At 50.8% G+C, this 26,404-nt stretch overlaps 1 protein-coding gene across 2 annotated transcripts in view; it reads left to right on the forward strand.

Annotated features, from left to right (window-relative positions):
• Positions 1-26,404, forward strand: part of LOC106606222 (tubulin-specific chaperone D) — a 137,601-nt gene that overhangs the window by 81,131 nt on the left and 30,066 nt on the right. For both annotated transcript variants that reach the window (XR_014392597.1, XM_082976299.1), the window contains exons 19-27: positions 3,972-4,052; positions 4,585-4,658; positions 5,640-5,757; positions 6,287-6,347; positions 21,082-21,104; positions 21,277-21,371; positions 21,667-21,743; positions 25,410-25,491; positions 25,630-25,748. Coding sequence is in view for 1 of the 2 variants with exons in the window: in XM_082976299.1 (XP_082832425.1) it covers positions 3,972-4,052; positions 4,585-4,658; positions 5,640-5,757; positions 6,287-6,347; positions 21,082-21,104; positions 21,277-21,371; positions 21,667-21,743; positions 25,410-25,491; positions 25,630-25,748 (730 nt within the window). In the remaining variant the exon portion in view is untranslated. The remainder of the gene's footprint in view (positions 1-3,971; positions 4,053-4,584; positions 4,659-5,639; positions 5,758-6,286; positions 6,348-21,081; positions 21,105-21,276; positions 21,372-21,666; positions 21,744-25,409; positions 25,492-25,629; positions 25,749-26,404) is intronic.

Raw genomic sequence — 26,404 nt, forward strand, 5'->3', positions numbered from 1 at the left:
GTTAGTTAGCTGTGTCCAGTACTGTAGTTAGCTGTGTCCTGTACTTTAGTTAGTTAGTTAGCTGTGTCCAGTACTGTAGTTAGTTAGTTAGCTGTGTCCAGTACTGTAGTTAGTTAGTTAGCTGTGTCCAGTACTGTAGTTAGTTAGTTAGCTGTGTCCAGTACTGTAGGTAGTTAGTTAGCTGTGTCCAGTACTGTAGGTAGTTAGTTAGCTGTGTCCAGTACTGTAGGTAGTTAGTTAGTTAGCTGTGTCCAGTACTGTAGTTAGTTAGTTAACTGTGTCCAGTACTGTAGGTAGTTAGTTAGTTAGCTGTGTCCAGTACTGTAGGTAGTTAGTTAGTTAGCTGTGTCCAGTACTGTAGGTAGTTAGTTAGCTGTGTCCAGTACTGTAGGTAGTTAGTTAGTTAGCTGTGTCCAGTACTGTAGTTAGTTAGTTAGCTGTGTCCAGTACTGTAGGTAGTTAGTTAGCTGTGTCCAGTACTGTAGGTAGTTAGTTAGCTGTGTCCAGTACTGTAGGTAGTTAGTTAGCTGTGTCCAGTACTGTAGGTAGTTAGTTAGCTGTGTCCAGTACTGTAGGTAGTTAGTTAGTTAGCTGTGTCCAGTACTGTAGGCAGTTAGTTAGCTGTGTCCAGTACTGTAGGTAGTTAGTTAGCTGTGTCCAGCACTGTAGGTAGTTAGTTAGCTGTGTCCAGCACTGTAGTTAGTTAGTTAGTTAGCTGTGTCCTGTACTGTATGTAGTTAGTTAGCTGTGTCCTGTACTGTAGTTAGCTGTGTCCTGTACTTTAGTTAGTTAGCTGTGTCCTGTACTGTAGTTAGTTAGTTAGCTGTGTCCAGTACTGTAGGTAGTTAGTTAGTTAGCTGTGTCCAGCACTGTAGTTAGTTAGTTAGTTAGTTAGCTGTGTCCTGTACTGTAGTTAGTTAGTTAGCTGTGTCCAGTACTGTAGGTATTAGCTGTGTCCAGTACTGTAGGTATTAGCTGTGTCCAGTACTGTAGGTAGTTAGTTAGCTGTGTCCAGTACTGTAGGTAGTTAGTTAGTTAGCTGTGTCCAGTACTGTAGGTAGTTAGTTAGTTAGCTGTGTCCAGTACTGTAGGTAGTTAGTTAGCTGTGTCCAGTACTGTAGTTAGTTAGTTAGTTAGCTGTGTCCAGTACTGTAGTTAGTTAGTTAGTTAGCTGTGTCCAGTACTTTAGGTAGTTAGTTAGCTGTGTCCTGTACTTCAGTTCGTTAGTTAGCTGTGTCCTGTACTTCAGTTCGTTAGTTAGCTGTGTCCTGTACTGTAGTTAGTTAGTTAGCTGTGTCCTGTACTGTAGTTAGTTAGTTAGCTGTGTCCAGTACTGTAGGTAGTTAGTTAGTTAGCTGTGTCCTGTACTGTAGTTAGTTAGTTAGCTGTGTCCAGTACTGTAGTTAGTTAGTTAGCTGTGTCCAGTACTGTAGGTAGTTAGTTAGCTGTGTCCAGTACTGTAGGTAGTTAGTTAGCTGTGTCCAGCACTGTAGTTAGTTAGTTAGTTAGCTGTGTCCTGTACTGTATGTAGTTAGTTAGCTGTGTCCTGTACTGTAGTTAGCTGTGTCCTGTACTGTAGTTAGCTGTGTCCTGTACTTTAGTTAGTTAGTTAGCTGTGTCCTGTACTGTAGTTAGTTAGTTAGCTGTGTCCTGTACTGTAGTTAGTTAGTTAGCTGTGTCCAGTACTGTAGGTAGTTAGTTAGTTAGCTGTGTCCAGCACTGTAGTTAGTTAGTTAGTTAGCTGTGTCCTGTACTGTAGTTAGTTAGTTAGCTGTGTCCTGTACTGTAGTTAGTCAGTTAGCTGTGTCCAGTACTGTAGGTATTAGCTGTGTCCAGTACTGTAGGTAGTTAGTTAGTTAGCTGTGTCCAGTACTGTAGTTAGCTGTGTCCTGTACTTTAGTTAGTTAGTTAGCTGTGTCCAGTACTGTAGGTAGTTAGTTAGCTGTGTCCAGTACTGTAGGTAGTTAGTTAGCTGTGTCCAGTACTGTAGGTAGTTAGTTAGTTAACTGTGTCCAGTACTGTAGGTAGTTAGTTAGTTAGCTGTGTCCAGTACTGTAGGTAGTTAGTTAGTTAGCTGTGTCCAGTACTGTAGGTAGTTAGTTAGCTGTGTCCAGTACTGTAGGTAGTTAGTTAGTTAGCTGTGTCCAGTACTGTAGGTAGTTAAATCACATTTTATTGGTCACATATACATGGTTTGCAGAAGTTAATGCAAGTGTAGCAAAATGCTTGTACTTCTAGTTACATTCACGTCATTTAGCAGACGCTCTTATTTCTGACCATGCAGTCATATCTAACAAGTAATCTAACGATTTCACAACAACTACCTTATACACACTAGTGTAAAGGAATGATTAAGAATATGTACATATAAATATATGGATGAGCGATGACCGTGCGGCATAGGCAAGATGCAGTAGATGGTATAGAGTACAGTATATACATATGAGATGAGTAATGTAGGGTATGTAAACATGATATAAAGTGGCATTGTTTAAAGTGACTAGTGATACATTTATTACATCCAATTTTTTATTATTAAAGAGGCTAGAGATTTGAGGCTGTATGTTGGCAGCAGCCACTCAGTGTTAGTGATGGCTGTTTAACAGTCTGATGGCCTTGAGATAGAAGCTGTTTTTCAGTCTCTCGGTTCTCGCTTTGATGCACCTGTACTGACCTCGACTTCTGGATGATAGCGGGGTGAACAGGCTGTGGCTCGCTATAACATTACCTGTATTAGTAGTTGTTATAACATTACCTGTATTAGTAGTTGTTATAACATTACCTGTAGTAGTAGTTGTTATAACATTACCTGTAGTAGTTGTTATAACATTACCTGTAGTAGTAGTTGTTATAACATTACCTGTAGTAGTAGTTGTTATAACATTACCAGTAGTAGTAGTAGTTATAACATTACCAGTAGTAGTAGTAGTTATAACATTACCAGTAGTAGTAGTAGTTATAACATTACCAGTAGTAGTAGTAGTTATAACATTACCAGTAGTAGTAGTAGTTATAACATTACCAGTAGTAGTAGTAGTTATAACATTACCAGTAGTAGTAGTTATAACATTACCAGTAGTAGTAGTTATAACATTACCAGTAGTAGTAGTAGTTATAACATTACCAGTAGTAGTAGTAGTTATAACATTACCAGTAGTAGTAGTTATAACATTACCAGTAGTAGTAGTTATAACATTACCAGTAGTAGTAGTAGTTATACCATTACCAGTAGTAGTAGTTATAACATTACCAGTAGTAGTTATAACATTACCTGTAGTAGTAGTAGTAGTAGTAGTAGTAGTTATAACATTACCTGTAGTAGTAGTAGTAGTAGTAGTAGTAGTTATAACATTACCTGTAGTAGTAGTATCAGTACCGTAGTAGTAGTAGTAGTTATAACATTACCTGTAGTAGTAGTTATAACATTACCGTAGTAGTAGTAGTAGTTATAACATTACCGAGTAGTAGTAGTTATAACATTACCGAGTAGTAGTAGTTGTTATAACATTACCTGTAGTAGTAGTTGTTCACCGTAAACATTACCTGTAGTAGTAGTAGTAGTAGTAATAACATTACCTGTTGTAGTAGTTGTTATAACATTACCTGTAGTAGTAGTAGTAAATACATTACCTGTAGTAGTTGTTGTTCACCTTGTTGTAACATTACCTGTAGTAGTAGTTGTTATAACATTACCTGCAGTAGTAGTTGTTATGACATTACCTGCAGTAGTAGTTGTTATGACATTACCTGTAGTAGTAGTTGTTATAACATTACCTGTAGTAGTAGTTGTTCACCCTGTTAATACATTACCTGTAGTAGTAGTTGTTCAGCTTGTTGTAACATTACCTGTAGTAGTAGTAGTTATAACATTACCTGTAGTAGTAGTTGTTATAACATTACCTGTAAAGTAGTTGTTATAACATTACCTGTAGTAGTAAAATAGTAATAACCTCTTGCCTCGTTCTCTTCAGTGTTTACATCGCCAGTTTCCCAGAATACACCAGGCCCATGATAGACCACTTGGTAGCCATGAAGATCAACCACTGGGATGGGTAAGGGCCTTCCTTTCCTGTCCTCATCCATGTCCTTTAGACTTTGATCAAATACTTTCAAATACTGTACTTGATTTAGTTTGCCCGTTACCATGGATCCAATGGAATAGTCCCAGAAGCTAAACCAATGGAATAGTCCCAGAAGCTAAACCAATGGAATAGTCCCAGAAGCTAAACCAATGGAATAGTCCCAGAAGCTAAACCAATGGAATAGTCCCAGAAGCTAAACCAATGGAATAGTCCCAGAAGCTAAACCAATGGAATAGTCCCAGAAGCTAAACCAATGGAATAGTCCCAGAAGCTAAACCAATGGAATAGTCCCAGAAGCTAAACCAATGGCATAGTCCCAGAAGCTAAATCAAGCACACCTCAAATGAGTATTTGTCGTATGTGTTTGTCCCAAGTGGGATGTCTGTATGCCAGCCTGTTGCCATTAAAGCATTGGGACTGTGTATAGCCTATTAGAGTAGAAGGAGTTGTATGTCATGGAGAAGTGTAATTCTCCTCTGCATGTGTATCTGTTGTGTTGCAGGGTGATTCGACAGCTAGCGACAAAGGCTTTGCATAATCTGACGCCTCAAGCACCTGATTATATGGCCACAACAGGTGAGCTATGTCATTGGTCCTGTTCCCTACCTGCTGTAACACATCACAGTGTCTTACTGTGGGATGGACTGGGTGACAGTCACTGTTCCCCACCTGCTGTAACACAACACAGTGTCTTACTGTGGGATGGACTGGGTGACAGTCACTGTTCCCTACCTGCTGTAACACAACACAGTGTCTTACTGTGGGATGGACTGGGTGACAGTCACTGTTCCCTACCTGCTGTAACACAACACAGTGTCTTACTGTGGGATGGACTGGGTGACAGTCACTGTTCCCTACCTGCTGTAACACAACACAGTGTCTTACTGTGGGATGGACTGGGTGACAGTCACTGTTCCCTACCTGCTGTAACACAACACAGTGTCTTACTGTGGGATGGACTGGGTGACAGTCACTGTTCCCTACCTGCTGTAACACAACACAGTGTCTTACTGTGGGATGGACTGGGTGACAGTCACTGTTCCCTACCTGCTGTAACACAACACAGTGTCTTACTGTGGGATGGACTGGGTGACAGTCACTGTTCCCTACCTGCTGTAACACAACACAGTGTCTTACTGTGGGATGGACTGGGTGACAGTCACTGTTCCCTACCTGCTGTAACACAACACAGTGTCTTACTGTGGGATGGACTGGGTGACAGTCACTGTTGTTGTGTCTGGGTCTGTACATCTGTCAAATTGTTACTGAATGAGTTATGTGTTTATAATGAACACATAGAGAACACACAGAGAGAGGTCAAAGGGCAGTCGGACAGATTTGAAACTGTAGTGATATCGTAGACGTGTGCCGGAGGCTGTGGCATTACAGGTAGACCAGCCAGGCCACAAATCATTCAGGTTATATTCAAACAAATCAACCACACACACCCCTGTGCAGACTGTTTATGTTCTGTTAGGTGTCCCTGCAAAGAATAAAAAGACACATACAATAATTGAGTTAAAATGACATTTTATATTTTGATGGTTGTGTTTTCAGTTATGCCTCAGCTGCTGCCCATAGCGCTGGGCATTGATCTACACAGTCGCCATGGCGCCATTCTGGCATCTGCCGAGATCAGCCACGCCCTCTACAAGCTGGCCAATCAGAACAACAGGTACTGCAACCTCACCTCTCAACCAGCCAATCACAGTATTGGCCGTACTTATAGGAAAACCACATAAACGTTGTTATTTAGTCAAATCCATCCGCAATGACAGCTTTTGTTTTGCGTGTCGGAATTGAAAAGGCACTCGCACGTCTGAGCCATCTTTTTTTGCAGGTGCCTGGTAACAGTTGAATAACATGAGGAAAAAGTAAGGAAACCCACACACTGCTCTTGATAGATTCACTGCTTTTTAATAAGCTTTTTAATAAGCTTTTTAATAAGCTTTACGAATCGGTCTCATACGTAGAGCTTTAATAAGGAGCAGTGTGTGGGTTTCCTTTGTTTTTCTCTGTTTTGCATATCGACCCATGATTTGACTTCCTGCTTTGACTTAAGCCCTTGGCTCCTATAAAGTCATAGGTCATTGGCCGTCTGTCTCTTGTAGACCCAACTGTGTGTGAGATATGTGCTATCTGGCGGTGTTGAACGTTACTGTTGATCGCTGTGGACAGTAACATTGTATTGTACTGGATTGTAGACTGGTGACAGAGCTCATCTCTTCAGACTGTGTGGATGGACTCAAGAGCATTCACCAGAGGGTTAGTTCACTTCTCGCTTGCTACGCTCTCTCTTTCCCTCTCTCTCTCTCTCTCTCTCTCTCTCTCTCTTTCCCTCTGTCTCTCACTACCCCCCTTCTCTCTCTCTCTCTCTGTCTCTCACTACCCCCCCGTCTCTCTCTCTCTCTCTGTCTCTCACTACCCCCCCGTCTGTCTCTCTCTCTCTCTCTCTCTCTCTCTCTCTCTCTCTCTCTCTGTCTCTCACTACCCCCCCGTCTGTCTCTCTGTCTCTCACTACCCCCCCGTCTCTCTCTCTCTCTCTCTGTCTCTCACTACCCCCCCGTCTGTCTCTCTGTCTCTCACTACCCCCCCCGTCTGTCTCTCTCTCTCTCTCTCTCTCTCTCACTACCCCCGTCTGTCTCTCTCTCTCTCTCTCTGTCTCTCACTACCCCCGTCTGTCTCTCTCTCTCTCTCTCTCTCTCTCTCTCTCTCTCTCTCTCTCTCTCTCTCTCTCTCTCTCTCTCTCTCTCTCTCTCTGTCTCTCACTACCCCCCGTCTGTCTCTCTCTCTGTCTCTCACTATCCCCCCGTCTGTCTCTCTCTCTCTCTCTCTCTCTCTCACTACCCCCCCGTCTGTCTCTCTCTCTCACTACCCCCCCGTCTGTCTCTCTCTCTCACTACCCCCCCGTCTGTCTCTCTCTCTCACTACCCCCCCGTCTGTCTCTCTCACTACCCCCCCGTCTGTCTCTCTCTCTCTCACTACCCCCCCGTCTCTCTCTCTCTCTCTCTCTCTCTCTGTCTCTCACTACCCCCCGTCTGTCTCTCTCTCTGTCTCTCACTACCCCCCCGTCTGTCTCTCTCTCTCTCTCTCACTACCCCCCCGTCTGTCTCTCTCTCTCACTACCCCCCCGTCTGTCTCTCTCTCTCACTACCCCCCCGTCTGTCTCTCTCTCTCTCACTACCCCCCCGTCTGTCTCTCTCTCTCACTACCCCCCCCGTCTGTCTCTCTCTCTCACTACCCCCCCCGTCTGTCTCTCTCTCACTACCCCCCCGTCTGTCTCTCTCTCACTACCCCCCCGTCTGTCTCTCTCTCACTACCCCCCCGTCTGTCTCTCTCTCTCACTACCCCCCCGTCTGTCTCTCTCTCTCACTACCCCCCCGTCTGTCTCTCTCTCTCACTACCCCCCCGTCTGTCTCTCTCTCTCACTACCCCCCCGTCTGTCTCTCTCTCTCACTACCCCCCCGTCTGTCTCTCTCTCTCACTACCCCCCCGTCTGTCTCTCTCTCTCACTACCCCCCGTCTGTCTCTCTCTCTCTCACTACCCCCTCGTCTGTCTCTCTCTCTCACTACCCCCCCGTCTGTCTCTCTCTCTCACTACCCCCCGTCTGTCTGTCTCTCTCTCTCACTACCCCCCGTCTGTCTCTCTCTCTCTCTCACTACCCCCCGTCTGTCTGTCTCTCTCTCTCTCTCACTACCCCCCGTCTCTCTCTCTCTCTCTCTCACTACCCCCCGTCTGTCTCTCTCTCTCTCTCTCTCACTACCCCCCCCCGTCTGTCTCTCTCTCTCTCTCTCTCTCACTACCCCCCCCGTCTGTCTCTCTCTCTCTCTCACTACCCCCCCCGTCTGTCTCTCTCACTACCCCCCCTGTCTCTCTCTCTCTCACTACCCCCCGTCTGTCTCTCTCTCTCTCTCTCTCACTACCCCCCCCGTCTGTCTCTCTCTCTCTCACTACCCCCCCCCGTCTGTCTCTCTCACTACCCCCCCTGTCTCTCTCTCTCTCACTACCCCCCCCGTCTGTCTCTCTCTCTCACTACCCCCCGTCTGTCTCTCTCTCTCACTACCCCCCCCGTCTGTCTCTCTCTCTCTCACTACCCCCCCCGTCTGTCTCTCTCTCTCACTACCCCCGTCTGTCTCTCTCTCTCTCTCTCTCACTACCCCCCCGTCTGTCTCTCTCTCTCTCTCTCTCACTACCCCCCGTCTGTCTCTCTCTCTCACTACTCCCCCGTCTGTCTCTCTCTCTCACTACCCCCCCGTCTGTCTCTCTCTCTCACTACCCCCCCGTCTGTCTCTCTCTCTCACTACCCCCCCCGTCTGTCTCTCTCTCTCACTACCCCCCCCGTCTGTCTCTCTCTCTGCTCTCTCTCTCTCACTACCCCCCCCGTCTGTCTCTCTCTCTCTCTCACTACCCCCCGTCTGTCTCTCTCTCTCTCTCTCTCTACCCCCGTCTGTCTCTCTCTCTCTCTCTCACTACCCCCCCGTCTGTCTCTCTCTCTCTACCCCCCGTCTGTCTCTCTCTCTCTCTACCCCCCCGTCTGTCTCGCTCTCTCACTACCCCCCCCGTCTGTCTCTCGCTCTCTCACTACCCCCCGTCTGTCTCTCTCTCTCACTACCCCCCCCCCCCGTCTGTCTCTCTCTCTCACTACCCCCCCCCCTGTCTGTCTCTCTCTCACTACCCCCCCGTCTGTCTGTCTCTCTCTCTCACTACCCCCCCGTCTGTCTGTCTCTCTCTCTCACTACCCCCCGTCTGTCTCTCTCTCTCTCTCACTACCCCCCCGTCTGTCTCTCTCTCTCTCTCACTACCCCCCCGTCTGTCTCTCTCTCTCTCTCTCTCACTACCCCCCCGTCTGTCTCTCTCTCTCTCTCTCACTACCCCCCCCGTCTGTGTCTCTCTCTCTCACTACCCCCCCGTCTGTCTCTCTCTCTCTCACTACCCCCCGTCTGTCTCTCTCTCTCACTACCCCCCCGTCTGTCTCTCTCTCTCACTACCCCCCCCCCGTCTGTCTCTCTCTCTCTCACTACCCTCCCGTCTGTCTCTCTCTCTCTCACTACCCCCCGTCTGTCTCTCTCACTACCCCCCGTCTGTCTGTCTCTCTCACTACCCCCCCGTCTGTCTGTCTCTCTCACTACCCCCCCCCGTCTGTCTGTCTCTCTCACTACCCCCCCCCCCCGTCTGTCTCTCTCTCACTACCCCCCCCCCCCCGTCTGTCTCTCTCTCACTACCCCCCCCCCCCCCGTCTGTCTCTCTCTCACTACCCCCCCCGTCTGTCTCTCTCTCACTACCCCCCGTCTGTCTCTCTCTCTCACTACCCCCCCGTCTGTCTCTCTCTCTCACTACCCCCCCGTCTGTCTCTCTCTCTCACTACCCCCCGTCTGTCTCTCTCTCTCACTACCCCCCGTCTGTCTCTCTCTCTCACTACCCCCCCGTCTGTCTCTCTCTCTCTCACTACCCCCCGTCTGTCTCTCTCTCTCACTACCCCCCGTCTGTCTCTCTCTCTCACTACCCCCCCGTCTGTGTCTCTCTCCCACTACCCCCCCCGTCTGTCTCTCTCTCACTCCCCCCCCGTCTGTCTCTCTCTCTCACTCCCCCCCCGTCTGTCTGTCTCTCTCTCACTCCCCCCCGTCTGTCTCTCTCTCTCTCACTACCCCCCCGTCTGTCTCTCTCACTACGCCCCCGTCTGTCTCTCTCACTACGCCCCCGTCTGTCTCTCTCACTACGCCCCCGTCTGTCTCTCTCACTACCCCCCCGTCTGTCTCTCTCACTACCCCCCCGTCTGTCTCTCTCACTACCCCCCGTCTGTCTCTCTCACTACCCCCCCGTCTGTCTCTCTCACTACCCCCCCGTCTGTCTCTCTCACTACCCCCCCGTCTGTCTCTCTCACTACCCCCCCGTCTGTCTCTCTCACTACCCCCCCGTCTGTCTCTCTCACTACCCCCCCGTCTGTCTCTCTCACTACCCCCCCGTCTGTCTCTCTCACTACCCCCCCGTCTGTCTCTCTCACTACCCCCCCGTCTGTCTCTCTCACTACCCCCCCGTCTGTCTCTCTCACTACCCCCCCGTCTGTCTCTCTCACTACCCCTCCGTCTGTCTCTCTCACTACCCCCCCGTCTGTCTCTCTCACTACCCCCCCGTCTGTCTCTCTCACTACCCCCCCGTCTGTCTCTCTCACTACCCCCCCGTCTGTCTCTCTCACTACCCCCCCGTCTGTCTCTCTCACTACCCCCCCGTCTGTCTCTCTCACTACCCCCCCCGTCTGTCTCTCTCACTACCCCCCCGTCTGTCTCTATCTCTCTCTCTGTCTCTCTCTCTCTCCCTCTCTCACTACCCCCCGTCTGTCTCTCTCTCTCTCTCTCTCACTACCCCCCGTCTGTCTCTCTCTCTCTCTCTCACTACCCCCCGTCTGTCTCTCTCTCTCTCTCTCACTACCCCCCGTCTGTCTCTCTCTATCTCTCTCTCTCTCTCACTACCCCCCGTCTGTCTCTCTCTATCTCTCTCTCTCTCTCACTACCCCCCGTCTGTCTCTCTCTATCTCTCTCTCTCTCTCACTACCCCCTGTCTGTCTCTCTCTCTCTCTCACTACCCCCCCCGTCTGTCTCTATCTCTCTCTCTGTCTCTCTCTCTCTCTCTCTCTCACTACCCCCCGTCTGTCTCTCTCTCTCTCTCTCTCACTACCCCCCGTCTGTCTCTCTCTATCTCTCTCACTACCCCCCCGTCTGTCTCTCTCACTACCCCCCCGTCTGTCTGTCTCTCTCACTACCCCCCCCCCCGTCTGTCTGTCTCTCTCTCTCACTACCCCCCCCCCCCGTCTGTCTCTCTCTCACTACCCCCCCCCCCCCGTCTGTCTCTCTCTCACTACCCCCCCCGTCTGTCTCTCTCACTACCCCCCCGTCTGTCTCTCTCTATCTCTCTCACTACCCCCCGTCTGTCTCTCTCTCTCTCTCTCTCTCTCTCTCTCTGACTACCCCCCGTCTGTCTCTCTCTCTCTCTCTCTCACTACCCCCCCGTCTGTCTCTCTCTCTCTCTCTCTCTCACTACCCCCCGTCTGTCTCTCTCTCTCTCTCTCTCTCTCACTACCCCCCGTCTCTCTCTCTCTCTCTCACTACCCCCCCGTCTGTCTCTCTCTCTCTCTCACTACCCCCCCGTCTGTCTCTCTCTCTCTCTCTCACTACCCCCCCGTCTGTCTCTCTCTCTCTCTCACTACCCCCCCGTCTGTCTCTCTCTCTCTCTCTCACTACCCCCCCGTCTGTCTCTCTCTCTCTCTCACTACCCCCCGTCTGTCTCTCTCTCTCTCTCTCTACCCCCCGTCTGTCTCTCTCTCTCTCTACCCCCCCGTCTGTCTCTCTCTCACTACCCCCCCGTCTGTCTCTCTCTCTCACTACCCCCCCGTCTGTCTCTCTCTCTCACTACCCCCCGTCTGTCTCTCTCTCTCACTACCCCCCCGTCTGTCTCTCTCTCTCACTACCCCCCCGTCTGTCGCTCTCACTCACTACCCCCCGTCTGTCGCTCTCTCTCACTACCCCCCCGTCTGTCGCTCTCTCTCACTACCCCCCCGTCTGTCTCTCTCTCTCACTACCCCCCCGTCTGTCTCTCTCTCTCACTACCCCCCGTCTGTCTCTCTCTCTCACTAACCCCCCGTCTGTCTCTCTCTCTCACTACCCCCCCGTCTGTCTCTCTCTCTCTCACTACCCCCCCCGTCTGTCTCTCTCTCTCTCTCTACCCCCCGTCTGTCTGTCTCTCTCTCACTACCCCCCCCCGTCTGTCTGTCTCTCTCTCACTACCCCCCCCGTCTGTCTCTCTCTCTCTCACTACCCCCCGTCTCTGTCTCTCTCTCTCTCACTACCCCCCGTCTGTCTGTCTCTCTCTCTCTCACTACCCCCCGGTCTGTCTCTCTCTCTCTCACTACCCCCCCCGTCTGTCTGTCTCTCTCTCTCTCACTACCCCCCCGTCTGTCTCTCTCTCTCTCTCTCACTACCCCCCCGTCTGTCTCTCTCACTACCCCCCCGTCTGTCTCTCTCACTACCCCCCCGTCTGTCTCTCTCACTACCCCCCCGTCTGTCTCTCTTACTACCCCCCCCCCCCGTCTGTCTCTCTTACTACCCCCCCCCCGTCTGTCTCTCTCACTACCCCCCCGTCTGTCTCTCTCACTACCCCCCCGTCTGTCTCTCTCACTACCCCCCCGTCTGTCTCTCTCACTACCCCCCCGTCTCTCTCTCTCCCTCTCTCACTACCCCCCGTCTGTCTCTCTCTCTCTCTCACTACCCCCCGTCTGTCTCTCTCTCTCTCACTACCCCCCGTCTGTCTCTCTCTCTCTCTCTACCCCCCGTCTGTCTGTCTCTCTCTCACTACCCCCCTGTCTGTCTCTCTCTCTCTCTCACTACCCCCCGTCTGTCTCTATCTCTCTCTCTCTCTCTCTCTCTCACTACCCCCCTGTCTGTCTCTCTCTCTCTCTCACTACCCCCCCGTCTCTCTCTCTCTCTCTCTCTATCTCTCTCACTACCCCCGTCTGTCTCTCTTTCTCTCTCTGACTACCCCCCGTCTGTCTCTCTTTCTCTCTCTGACTACCCCCCGTCTGTCTCTCTCTCTCTCCCTCTCTCTCACTACCCCCCGTCTCTCTCTCGCTCTCTCACTACCCCCCGTCTGTCTCTCTCTCTCTCTCTCACTACCCCCCCGTCTGTCTCTCTCTCTCTCTCTCACTACCCCCCCGTCTGTCTCTCTCTCTCTCACTACCCCCCCGTCTGTCTCTCTCTCTCTCTCTCACTACCCCCCCGTCTGTCTCTCTCTCTCTCTCTCACTACCCCCCGTCTGTCTCTCTCTCTCTCACTACCCCCCGTCTGTCTGTCTCTCTCTCTCACTACCCCCCGTCTGTCTCTCTCTCTCTCTCACTACCCCCCCGTCTCTCTCTCTCTCTCACTACCCCCCCGTCTCTCTCTCTCTCTCTCTCTCTCACTACCCCCCCGTCTCTCTCTCTCTCTCTCACTACCCCCCGTCTCTCTCTCACTACCCCCCGTCTCTCTCTCTCTCTCTCACTACCCCCGTCTGTGTCTCTCTCTCTCTCACTACCCCCCCGTCTCTCTCTCTCACTACCCCCCCGTCTCTCTCTCTCTCTCTCACTACCCCCCCGTCTCTCTCTCTCTCTCTCACTACCCCCCGTCTCTCTCTCACTACCCCCCGTCTCTCTCTCTCTCTCTCACTACCCCCCGTCTGTCTCTCTCACTACCCCCCCGTCTGTCTCTCTCTCTCTCACTACCCCCCCGTCTGTCTCTCTCTCTCTCACTACCCCCCGTATGTCTCTCTCTCTCTCTCTCTCTCTCTCACTACCCCCCGTCTGTCTCTCTCTCTCACTACCCCCCGTCTGTCTCTCTCTCTCTCACTACCCCTCGTCTGTCTCTCTCTCTCTCTCACTACCCCCCGTCTGTCTCTCTCTCTCTCTCACTACCCCCCGTCTGTCTCTCTCTCTCTCTCTCTACCCCCCGTCTGTCTGTCTCTCTCTCACTACCCCCCTGTCTGTCTCTCTCTCTCTCTCTCTCACTACCCCCCGTCTGTCTCTCTCTCTCTCTCACTACCCCCCGTCTGTCTCTCTCTCTCTCTCACTACCCCCCGTCTGTCTCTCTCTCTCTCTCACTACCCCCCCGTCTCTCTCTCTCTCTCTCACTACCCCCCCGTCTCTCTCTCTCTCTCTCACTACCCCCCCGTCTCTCTCTCTCTCTCTCACTACCCCCCGTATGTCTCTCTCTCTCACTACCCCCCGTCTGTCTCTCTCTCTCTCTCACTACCCCCCGTCTGTCTCTCTCTCTCTCTCACTACCCCCCGTCTGTCTCTCTCTCTCTCTCACTACCCCCCGTCTGTCTCTCTCTCTCTCACTACCCCCCGTCTGTCTCTCTCTCTCACTACCCCCCGTCTGTCTCTCTCTCTCTCACTACCCCCCGTCTGTCTCTCTCTCTCTCACTACCCCCCGTCTGTCTCTCTCTCTCTCTCACTACCCCCCGTCTCTCTCTCTCTCTCTCTCTCACTACCCCCCGTCTGTTTCTCTCTCTCTCTCACTACCCCCCGTCTGTCTCTCTCTCTCTCTCTCTCACTACCCCCCGTCTGTCTCTCTCTCTCTCTCTCTCTCACTACCCCCCGTCTGTCTCTCTCTCTCTCTCACTACCCCTCGTCTGTCTCTCTCTCTCACTACCCCTCGTCTGTCTCTCTCTCTCTCTCACTACCCCTCGTCTGTCTCTCTCTCTCTCTCACTACCCCCCGTCTGTCTCTCTCTCTCTCTCACTACCCCCGTCTGTCTCTCTCTCTCTCTCACTACCCCCCGTCTGTCTCTCTCTCTCTCACTACCCCCCGTCTGTCTCTCTCTCTCTCTCACTACCCCCCGTCTGTCTCTCTCTCTCTCTCTCACTACCCCCCGTCTGTCTCTCTCTCTCTCTCACTACCCCCCGTCTGTCTCTCTCTCACTACCCCCCGTCTCTCTCTCTCTCTCACTACCCCCCGTCTGTCTCTCTCTCTCTCTCACTACCCCCCGTCTGTCTCTCTCTCTCTCTCACTACCCCCCGTCTGTCTCTCTCTCTCTCTCACTACCCCCCGTCTGTCTCTCTCTCTCTCACTACCCCCCGTCTGTCTCTCTCTCTCTCTCTCACTACCCCCCGTCTGTCTCTCTCTCTCTCTCTCACTACCCCCCGTCTGTCTCTCTCTCTCTCTCTCACTACCCCCCGTCTGTCTCTCTCTCTCTCTCTCACTACCCCCCCGTCTGTCTCTCTCTCTCTCACTACCCCCCGTCTGTCTCTCTCTCTCTCACTACCCCCCGTCTGTCTCTCTCTCTCTCACTACCCCCCGTCTGTCTCTCTCTCTCTCACTACCCCCCGTCTGTCTCTCTCTCTCTCTCTCACTACCCCCCGTCTGTCTCTCTCTCTCTCTCTCACTACCCCCCGTCTGTTTCTCTCTCTCTCTCACTACCCCCCGTCTGTTTCTCTCTCTCTCACTACCCCCCGTCTGTCTCTCTCTCTCTCTCTCTCACTACCCCCCGTCTGTCTCTCTCTCTCTCTCTCTCTCACTACCCCCCGTCTGTCTCTCTCTCTCTCTCACTACCCCTCGTCTGTCTCTCTCTCTCTCTCACTACCCCTCGTCTGTCTCTCTCTCTCTCTCACTACCCCCCGTCTGTCTCTCTCTCTCTCACTACCCCCCGTCTGTCTCTCTCTCTCTCTCACTACCCCCCGTCTGTCTCTCTCTCTCTCACTACCCCCCGTCTGTCTCTCTCTCTCTCTCACTACCCCCCGTCTGTCTCTCTCTCTCTCTCACTACCCCCCGTCTGTCTCTCTCTCTCTCTCACTACCCCCCGTCTGTCTCTCTCTCTCTCTCACTACCCCCCGTCTGTCTCTCTCTCACTACCCCCCGTCTCTCTCTCTCTCACTACCCCCCGTCTCTCTCTCTCTCTCACTACCCCCCGTCTGTCTCTCTCTCTCTCTCACTACCCCCCGTCTCTCTCTCTCTCTCACTACCCCCCGTCTGTCTCTCTCTCTCTCTCACTACCCCCCGTCTGTCTCTCTCTCTCTCTCACTACCCCCCGTCTGTCTCTCTCTCTCTCTCTTACTACCCCCCGTCTGTCTCTCTCTCTCTCTCTCACTACCCCCCGTCTGTCTCTCTCTCTCTCTCTCACTACCCCCCGTCTGTCTCTCTCTCTCACTACCCCCCGTCTGTCTCTCTCTCTCTCTCACTACCCCCCGTCTGTCTCTCTCTCTCTCACTACCCCCCGTCTGTCTCTCTCTCTCACTACCCCCCGTCTGTCTCTCTCTCTCTCACTACCCCTCGTCTGTCTCTCTCTCTCTCTCACTACCCCCCGTCTGTCTCTCTCTCTCTCTCACTACCCCCCGTCTGTCTCTCTCTCTCTCTCTCTACCCCCCGTCTGTCTGTCTCTCTCTCACTACCCCCCTGTCTGTCTCTCTCTCTCTCTCTCTCACTACCCCCCGTCTGTCTCTCTCTCTCTCTCTCTCACTACCCCCCGTCTGTCTCTCTCTCTCTCTCACTACCCCCCGTCTGTCTCTCTCTCTCTCACTACCCCCCCGTCTCTCTCTCTCTCTCTCACTACCCCCCCGTCTCTCTCTCTCTCTCTCACTACCCCCCCGTCTCTCTCTCTCTCTCTCACTACCCCCCCGTCTGTCTCTCTCTCTCTCACTACCCCCCCGTCTGTCTCTCTCTCTCTCACTACCCCCCGTATGTCTCTCTCTCTCTCTCTCACTACCCCCCGTCTGTCTCTCTCTCTCTCTCACTACCCCCCGTCTGTCTCTCTCTCTCTCTCACTACCCCCCGTCTGTCTCTCTCTCTCTCTCACTACCCCCCGTCTGTCTCTCTCTCTCTCACTACCCCCCGTCTGTCTCTCTCTCTCACTACCCCCCGTCTGTCTCTCTCTCTCTCACTACCCCCCGTCTGTCTCTCTCTCTCTCACTACCCCCCGTCTGTCTCTCTCTCTCTCTCACTACCCCCCGTCTCTCTCTCTCTCTCTCACTACCCCCCGTCTGTTTCTCTCTCTCTCTCACTACCCCCCGTCTGTTTCTCTCTCTCTCACTACCCCCCGTCTGTCTCTCTCTCTCTCTCACTACCCCCCGTCTGTCTCTCTCTCTCTCTCTCTCTCACTACCCCCCGTCTGTCTCTCTCTCTCTCTCACTACCCCTCGTCTGTCTCTCTCTCACTACCCCTCGTCTGTCTCTCTCTCTCTCTCACTACCCCCCGTCTGTCTCTCTCTCTCTCTCACTACCCCCGTCTGTCTCGCTCTCTCTCTCACTACCCCCCGTCTGTCTCTCTCTCTCTCACTACCCCCCGTCTGTCTCTCTCTCTCTCTCACTACCCCCCGTCTGTCTCTCTCTCTCTCTCACTACCCCCCGTCTGTCTCTCTCTCTCTCTCACTACCCCCCGTCTGTCTCTCTCTCACTACCCCCCGTCTCTCTCTCTCTCACTACCCCCCGTCTCTCTCTCTCTCTCACTACCCCCCGTCTGTCTCTCTCTCTCTCTCACTACCCCCCGTCTGTCTCTCTCTCTCTCTCACTACCCCCCGTCTGTCTCTCTCTCTCTCTCACTACCCCCCGTCTGTCTCTCTCTCTCTCTCACTACCCCCCGTCTGTCTCTCTCTCTCTCTCTCACTACCCCCCGTCTGTCTCTCTCTCTCTCTCTCACTACCCCCCGTCTGTCTCTCTCTCTCTCTCTCACTACCCCCCGTCTGTCTCTCTCTCTCTCTCACTACCCCCCCGTCTGTCTCTCTCTCTCTCACTACCCCCCGTCTGTCTCTCTCTCTCTCACTACCCCCCGTCTGTCTCTCTCTCTCTCACTACCCCCCGTCTGTCTCTCTCTCTCTCTCTCACTACCCCCCGTCTGTCTCTCTCTCTCTCTCTCACTACCCCCCGTCTGTTTCTCTCTCTCTCTCACTACCCCCCGTCTGTTTCTCTCTCTCTCACTACCCCCCGTCTGTCTCTCTCTCTCTCTCTCTCACTACCCCCCGTCTGTCTCTCTCTCTCTCTCTCTCTCACTACCCCCCGTCTGTCTCTCTCTCTCTCTCTCACTACCCCTCGTCTGTCTCTCTCTCTCACTACCCCTCGTCTGTCTCTCTCTCTCTCTCACTACCCCCCGTCTGTCTCTCTCTCTCTCACTACCCCCCGTCTGTCTCTCTCTCTCTCTCACTACCCCCCGTCTGTCTCTCTCTCTCTCACTACCCCCCGTCTGTCTCTCTCTCTCTCTCTCACTACCCCCCGTCTGTCTCTCTCTCTCTCTCTCACTACCCCCCGTCTGTCTCTCTCTCTCTCTCACTACCCCCCGTCTGTCTCTCTCTCACTACCCCCCGTCTCTCTCTCTCTCACTACCCCCCGTCTCTCTCTCTCTCTCACTACCCCCCGTCTCTCTCTCTCTCTCACTACCCCCCGTCTGTCTCTCTCTCTCTCTCACTACCCCCCGTCTGTCTCTCTCTCTCTCTCACTACCCCCCGTCTGTCTCTCTCTCTCTCTCACTACCCCCGTCTGTCTCTCTCTCTCTCTCTCACTACCCCCCGTCTGTCTCTCTCTCTCTCTCTCACTACCCCCCGTCTGTCTCTCTCTCTCTCTCTCACTACCCCCCGTCTGTCTCTCCTCTCTCACTACCCCCCGTCTGTCTCTCTCTCTCTCTCACTACCCCCCGTCTGTCTCTCTCTCTCTCACTACCCCCCGTCTGTCTCTCTCTCTCACTACCCCCCGTCTGTCTCTCTCTCTCTCACTACCCCTCGTCTGTCTCTCTCTCTCTCTCACTACCCCCCGTCTGTCTCTCTCTCTCACTACCCCCGTCTGTCTCTCTCTCTCTCTCACTACCCCCCGTCTGTCTCTCTCTCTCTCACTACCCCCCGTCTGTCTCTCTCTCTCACTACCCCCCGTCTGTCTCTCTCTCTCTCACTACCCCCCGTCTGTCTCTCTCTCTCTCACTACCCCCCGTCTGTCTCTCTCTCTCTCTCACTACCCCCCGTCTCTCTCTCTCTCTCTCACTACCCCCCGTCTGTTTCTCTCTCTCTCTCACTACCCCCCGTCTGTTTCTCTCTCTCTCACTACCCCCCGTCTGTCTCTCTCTCTCTCTCTCTCACTACCCCCCGTCTGTCTCTCTCTCTCTCTCACTACCCCTCGTCTGTCTCTCTCTCTCTCTCACTACCCCCCGTCTGTCTCTCTCTCTCTCTCACTACCCCCCGTCTGTCTCTCTCTCTCTCTCTCACTACCCCCCGTCTGTCTCTCTCTCTCTCTCTCACTACCCCCCGTCTGTCTCTCTCTCTCTCTCTCACTACCCCCCGTCTGTCTCTCTCTCTCACTACCCCCCGTCTGTCTCTCTCTCTCTCTCACTACCCCCCGTCTGTCTCTCTCTCTCTCACTACCCCCCGTCTGTCTCTCTCTCTCACTACCCCCCGTCTGTCTCTCTCTCTCTCACTACCCCTCGTCTGTCTCTCTCTCTCTCTCACTACCCCCCGTCTGTCTCTCTCTCTCACTACCCCCCGTCTGTCTCTCTCTCTCTCTCACTACCCCCCGTCTGTCTCTCTCTCTCTCTCACTACCCCCCGTCTGTCTCTCTCTCTCTCTCACTACCCCCCGTCTGTCTCTCTCTCTCTCACTACCCCCCGTCTGTCTCTCTCTCTCTCACTACCCCCCGTCTGTCTCTCTCTCTCTCTCACTACCCCCCGTCTCTCTCTCTCTCTCTCACTACCCCCCGTCTGTTTCTCTCTCTCTCTCACTACCCCCCGTCTGTTTCTCTCTCTCTCACTACCCCCCGTCTGTCTCTCTCTCTCTCTCTCTCACTACCCCCCGTCTGTCTCTCTCTCTCTCACTACCCCTCGTCTGTCTCTCTCTCTCACTACCCCTCGTCTGTCTCTCTCTCTCTCTCACTACCCCCCGTCTGTCTCTCTCTCTCTCTCACTACCCCCCGTCTGTCTCTCTCTCTCTCTCACTACCCCCCGTCTGTCTCTCTCTCTCTCACTACCCCCCGTCTGTCTCTCTCTCTCTCTCACTACCCCCCGTCTGTCTCTCTCTCTCTCTCACTACCCCCCGTCTGTCTCTCTCTCTCTCTCACTACCCCCCGTCTGTCTCTCTCTCTCTCTCACTACCCCCCGTCTGTCTCTCTCTCACTACCCCCCGTCTCTCTCTCTCTCACTACCCCCCGTCTCTCTCTCTCTCTCACTACCCCCCGTCTGTCTCTCTCTCTCTCTCACTACCCCCCGTCTGTCTCTCTCTCTCTCTCACTAGCCCCCGTCTGTCTCTCTCTCTCTCTCTCACTACCCCCCGTCTGTCTCTCTCTCTCTCTCTCACTACCCCCCGTCTGTCTCTCTCTCTCTCTCTCACTACCCCCCGTCTGTCTCTCTCTCTCACTACCCCCCGTCTGTCTCTCTCTCTCACTACCCCCCGTCTGTCTCTCTCTCTCTCTCTCACTACCCCCCGTCTGTCTCTCTCTCTCTCTCTCACTACCCCCCGTCTGTCTCTCTCTCTCTCTCTCTCACTACCCCCCGTCTGTCTCTCTCTCTCTCTCTCACTACCCCCCGTCTGTCTCTCTCTCTCTCTCTCTCACTACCCCCCGTCTGTCTCTCTCTCTCACTACCCCCCGTCTGTCTCTCTCTCTCACTACCCCCCGTCTCTCTCTCTCTCTCTCTCACTACCCCCCGTGTGTCTCTCTCTCTCTCTCTCTCACTACCCCCCGTCTGTCTCTCTCTCTCTCTCTCTCACTACCCCCCGTCTGTCTCTCTCTCTCTCTCTCTCACTACCCCCCGTCTGTCTCTCTCTCTCTCTCTCTCACTACCCCCCGTCTGTCTCTCTCTCTCTCTCTCACTACCCCCCCGTCTGTCTCTCTCTCTCTCTCTCTCTCACTACCCCCCCGTCTGTCTCTCTCTCTCTCTCTACCCCCCCGTCTGTCTCTCTCTCTCTCTCTCTCTCTCACTACCCCCCCGTGTCTCTCTCTCTCTCTCTCTCACTACCCCCCCGTCTCTCTCTCTCTCTCTCTCTCACTACCCCCCCGTCTCTCTCTCTCTCTCTCACTACCCCCCCGTCTCTCTCTCTCTCTCTCACTACCCCCCCGTCTCTCTCTCTCTCTCTCACTACCCCCCCGTCTCTCTCTCTCTCTCTCACTACCCCCCCGTCTCTCTCTCTCTCTCACTACCCCCCCGTCTCTCTCTCTCTCTCTCTCTGACTACCCCCCCGTCTCTCTCTCTCTCTCTCTCTGACTACCCCCCCTCTGTCTCTCTCTCTCTCTCTCTCTCACTACCCACCCTCTGTCTCTCCTCCAGTGTCTTTTCACCCACATACATGTTGTCTCAAGTGTTGACCATTCACCGAGTCGGTTGGACCAACGTAGGTACATGTTAATGTTGTCAATCTCCCGAGTCGGTTGGACCAACGTAGGTACATGTTAATGTTGTCAATCTCCCGAGTCGGTTGGACCAACGTAGGTACATGTTAATGTTGTCTTTTAAAGTTGTAAATCACCAGTCTGTTCATCTCTAAACATGTCGTCATGTGTTTGTTTTGTCTTCCAGCTATTTGACAGAAAGCAGTACAGGTCAGCACTGTTATTTTCCAAATTGTACTCATTCTTTTTTAGACTGTTTCAGATGATTATTATTATCTTTTAAATGTAATGCGTCTAAGGTTTCAGACCAATATGTTGTGCGACCTCAACAAATGTTTGTTGTTGTTGTGTACACGCGTGCTGTTGTGTCCTGTCTGTGTAGGGGCTTTGGTGGTGAACTGATGAGGCCTGCAGTCTCTTCTCTCATTGAGAACATGTCCCTCTCCAAGATGCCTTTCAAGGACGACCCTGTCATCAGTGAGTTTTCATATCATATTCAGACCTTAGCTGAATGATTACTCCATCAAGCAGGGTTCCCCAATAGATGGCCACAGGCCAAATTCATCCTGCAGCGGATTTGATGTGTTTTCAGAGATTGGATAATAATGGACAAACCACATCCTGTCCGTTTCAGCTGGCTGGCAGTGTCTGTACTGTTCAGACCACTGACACGTCATAACAGAGTAAACCCTGTCTGTTTCAGCTGGCTGGCAGTGTCTGTACTGTTCAGACCACTGACACGTCATAACAGAGTAAACCCTGTCTGTTTCAGCTGGCTGGCAGTGGCTGATAGACGACACCTTGAAGAGCCTCCACCTCATCTCACCTGGACCTAGGGACGGTATCAAGGTACAGTACCTAACCCCTAACCATTACCTTAACCCTAACTGTTAAACCTAACCCCTAAACATACCCTAACTGTTAAACCTAACCCCTAAACCTAACCATAACCTTAAACCTAACCCCTAAACCTAACCATAACCTTAACCCTAACTGTTAAACCTAACCCCTAAACATAACCTTAACCCTAACTGTTAAACCTAACCCCTAAACCTAACCATAACCTTAACCCTAACTGTTAAACCTAACCCCTAAACATAACCATTACCTTAACCCTAACTGTTAAACCTAACCCCTAAACCTAACCATAACCTTAACCCTAACTGTTAAACCTAACCCCTAAACATACCCTAACTGTTAAACCTACCCCCTAAACCTAACCATAACCTTAACCCTAACTGTTAAACCTAACCCCTCCCTAAACCTAAACATAACCTAAACCAAACCTTAACCCTAACTGTTAAACCTAACCCCTAAACCTAACCATAACCTTAACCCTAATTGTTAAACCTAACCCCTAAACATAACCTAACCTTAACCCTAACTGTTAAACCTAACCCCTAAACCTAAACATAACCTAACCTTAACCCTAACTGTTAAACCTAACCCCTAAACATAACCTAACCCTAACTGTTAAACCTAACCCCTGAACCTAGCCATAACCTTAACCCTAACTGTTAAACCTACCCCCAAATCCTAACCTTAACCCTAACTGTTAAACCTAACCCCTAAACCTAACCATAACCTTAACCCTAACTGTTAAACCTAACCCCAAATCCTAACCTAACCCCAAATCCTAACCTTAACCCTAACTGTTAAACCTAACCCCTAAACCTAACCATAACCTTAACCCTAACTGTTAAACCTAACCCCTGAACCTAGCCATAACCTTAACCCTAACTGTTAAACCTAACCCCAAATCCTAACCTTAACCCTAACTGTTAAACCTAACCCCTAAACCTAACCATAACCTTAACCCTAACTGTTAAACCTAACCCCTAAACCTAACCATAACCTTAACCCTAACTGTTAAACCTACCCCCTAAACCTAACCATAACCTTAACCCTAACTGTTAAACCTACCCCCTAAACCTAACCATAACCTTAACCCTAACTGTTAAACCTACCCCCTAAACCTAACCATAACCTTAACCCTAACTGTTAAACCTAACCCCTCCCTAAACCTAAACATAACCTAAACCAAACCTTAACCCTAACTGTTAAACCTAACCCCTAAACCTAACCGTAACCTTAACCCTAACTGTTAAACCTAACCCCTAAACCTAACCATAACCTTAACCCTAACTGTTAAACCTAACCCCTGAACCTAGCCATAACCTTAACCCTAACTGTTAAACCTAACCCCAAATCCTAACCTTAACCCTAACTGTTAAACCTAACCCCTAAACCTAACCATAACCTTAACCCTAACTGTTAAACCTAACCCCTAAACCTAACCGTAACCTTAACCCTAACTGTTAAACCTAACCCCTAAACCTAACCATAACCTTAACCCTAACTGTTAAACCTAACCCCTAAACATAACCTAACCCTAACTGTTAAACCTAACCCCTAACCTAAACCAAACCATAACCTTAACCCTAACTGTTAAACCTAACCCCTGAACCTAGCCATAACCTTAACCCTAACTGTTAAACCTAACCCCAAATCCTAACCTTAACCCTAACTGTTAAACCTAACCCCTAAACCTAACCATAACCTTAACCCTAACTGTTAAACCTAACCCCTGAACCTAGCCATAACCTTAACCCTAACTGTTAAACCTAACCCCTAAACCTAACCATAACCTTAACCCTAACTGTTAAACCTAACCCCTAAACCTAACCGTAACCTTAACCCTAACTGTTAAACCTAACCCCTAAACCTAAACATAACCTTAACCCTAACTGTTCAACCTAAACCTAACCTTAACCCCAACTGTTAAACCTAACCCTAATTGTAAGCCTAACCTCTAAGCCTAAAATAGCCTTTTAGTCCGAATGTTCCTTGTTTTACTATCCTTGTGATTACACACACACCATATTGTGAAATCCCTTTTTTGTGGCATTTACATTGTACAGTCCTTTGGAAAGTATTCAGACCCCTTGACTTTTCCCACATTTTGTTACTTTACAGCCTTATTCTAATATTGATTAAATCATTTTTGTTCCTCATCAAATCTACGCACATTACCCCATAATGACAAAGCAAAAACTTTTTTTGATAATTTATTAAAAATAAGAAAATGTACTCAGAACTTTGTTGAAGCACCTTTGGCTGCGATTACAGCCTCAAGTCTTCTTGGGTATGGCGCTACAAGTGTGGCACACCTGTATTTGGAGAGTTTCTCCCATTTCTTCTCTGCAGATCCTCTCAAGCTCTGTCAGGTTGGATGGGGAGCATCGCTGCACAGCTATTTTCAGGTTTCTCCAGAGATGTTCGATCAGGTTCAAGTCCGGGCTCTGGCTGGGCCACTCAAAGACATTCAAAGACTTGTCCCAAAGCCACTCATGCCTTGTCTTGGCTGTGTGCTTAGGGTCGTTGTCCTCTTGGAAGGTGAACCTTCGCCCCAGTCTGAGGTCCTGAGCGCTCTGGAGCAGGTTTTCTGTACTTTGCTCCGTTCATCTTTGCCTCGATCCTGACTAGTCTCCCAGTCCCTGTCGCTAAAAAACACCCCCACATCATGATGCTGCCACCACCATGCTTCACCGTAGGGATGGTGCCAGGTTTCCTCCAGACGTGACGCTTGGCATTCAGGCCAAAGAGTTTAATCTTGGTTTCATCAGACCAGAGAATCTTGTTTTTCATGGTCTGAGAGTCTTTAGGTGCATTTTGGCAAACTCCAAGCGGGCTGTCATGTGTCTTTTACTGAGGAGTGGTTTCCATCTGGCCACTCTAACATAAAGGCCTGATTGGTGGAGTGCTGCAGAGATGGCAGTCCTTCTGGAAGGTTCTCCCATCGCCACAGAGGAACTCTGGAGCTCTGTCAGAGTGACCATCGGTCTCTTGGTCACCTCCCTGATCAAGGCCCTTTTCCCCTGATTGCTCAGTTTGGCCGGGCGGCCAGCTCTAGGAAGAGTCTTGGTGGTTCCAAACTCCTTCTATTTAAGAATGATGGAGGCTACTTTGTTCTTGGGAACCTTTAGCGCTACAGAATGTTTTTTGTACCCTTCCCCAGATTTGTGGCTCGACACAATCCTGTCTCGGAGCTCCATGGACAATTCCTTCGACCTCATGGCTTGGTTTTTGCTCTGACATGCACTGTCAACTGTGGGACCTTATATAGACAGGTGTGTGCCTTTTGGAATCATGTCCAATCAATTGAATTTACCACAGGTGGATTCCAATCAAGTTGTAGAAACATCTCAAGGATGATCAATGGAAACAGGATGCCGCTGAGCAAAATTTCAAGTCCCATAGCAAAGGGTCTGAATACTTATGTAAATATGGTATTTCAATAAAAAAGTTATATACATTTGCTAACATTTCTAAAAACCTGTTTTCGCTTTGTCAGTATGAGGTATTGTGTTTAGATTGCTGAGGATTTTTATTTATTTAATACATTTTAGAATAAGGCTGTAACGTAACAAAATGTGGAAAACGTCAAGGGGTCTGAATACTTTCCGAAGGCATTGTATAATGGTTCATGTGTAATGTGGTCCTCCCCCCCTATAGGAGGCAGCGGTGTCAGCCCTGGCAGCTCTGTGTGAGCAGTACTACCAGCCCCAGCCAGGCATGGCTGACCCCCAGATGCAGGGTGAGTAGCACTGTACCAGGGGCCGGGGAGCACCATTAGAAGGCATCATTTAAAACTAGCCATACCTAACACAGTATTCTGCATTCCTATAAATCTAACTCCTGTGATATAATGTGTGTGTGTGTTTTCTTTGTGTAGAGGTCCTGGTGTCCCAGTATATAGCAGGGTTAAAGAGTACGGAGGTATTGACCCGATGTGGCAGTGCACTGGCCCTGGGTTCTCTACCAAGGTTCATGATCCATGGAAAACTACACCAGGTACTGTACACCTGTTAGTTAATAACACTACACCAGGTACTATACACCTGTTAGTTAATAACACTACACCAGGTACTGTACACCTGTTAGTTAATAACACTACACCAGGTACTGTACACCTGTTAGTTAATAACACTACTCCAGGTACTGTACACCTGTTAGTTAATAACACTACACCAGGTACTGTACACCTGTTAGTTAATAACACTACACCAGGTACTGTACACCTGTTAGTTAATAACACTACTCCAGGTACTGTACACCTGTTAGTTAATAACACTACACCTGTTAGTTAATAACACTACACCAGGTACTATACATCTGTTAGTTAATAACACTACACCAGGTACTATACATCTGTTAGTTAATAACACTACACCAGGTACTATACATCTGTTAGTTAATAACACTACACCTGTTAGTTAATAACACTACACCTGTTAGTTAATAACACTACATATGTTAGTTAATAACACTACACCAGGTACTATATACATCTGTTAGTTAATAACACTACGCCAGGTACTATATACATCTGTTAGTTAATAACACTACGCCAGGTACTATATACATCTGTTAGTTAATAACACTACATCTGTTAGTTAATAACACTTCACCAGGTACTATATACATCAGTTAGTTAATAACACTACACC

The sequence above is a fragment of the Salmo salar genome, chromosome 06 (assembly GCF_965601325.2).
Source record: "Salmo salar chromosome 06, fSalSal1, whole genome shotgun sequence".
NCBI classification, from domain to species: Eukaryota; Metazoa; Chordata; class Actinopteri; order Salmoniformes; family Salmonidae; genus Salmo; species Salmo salar.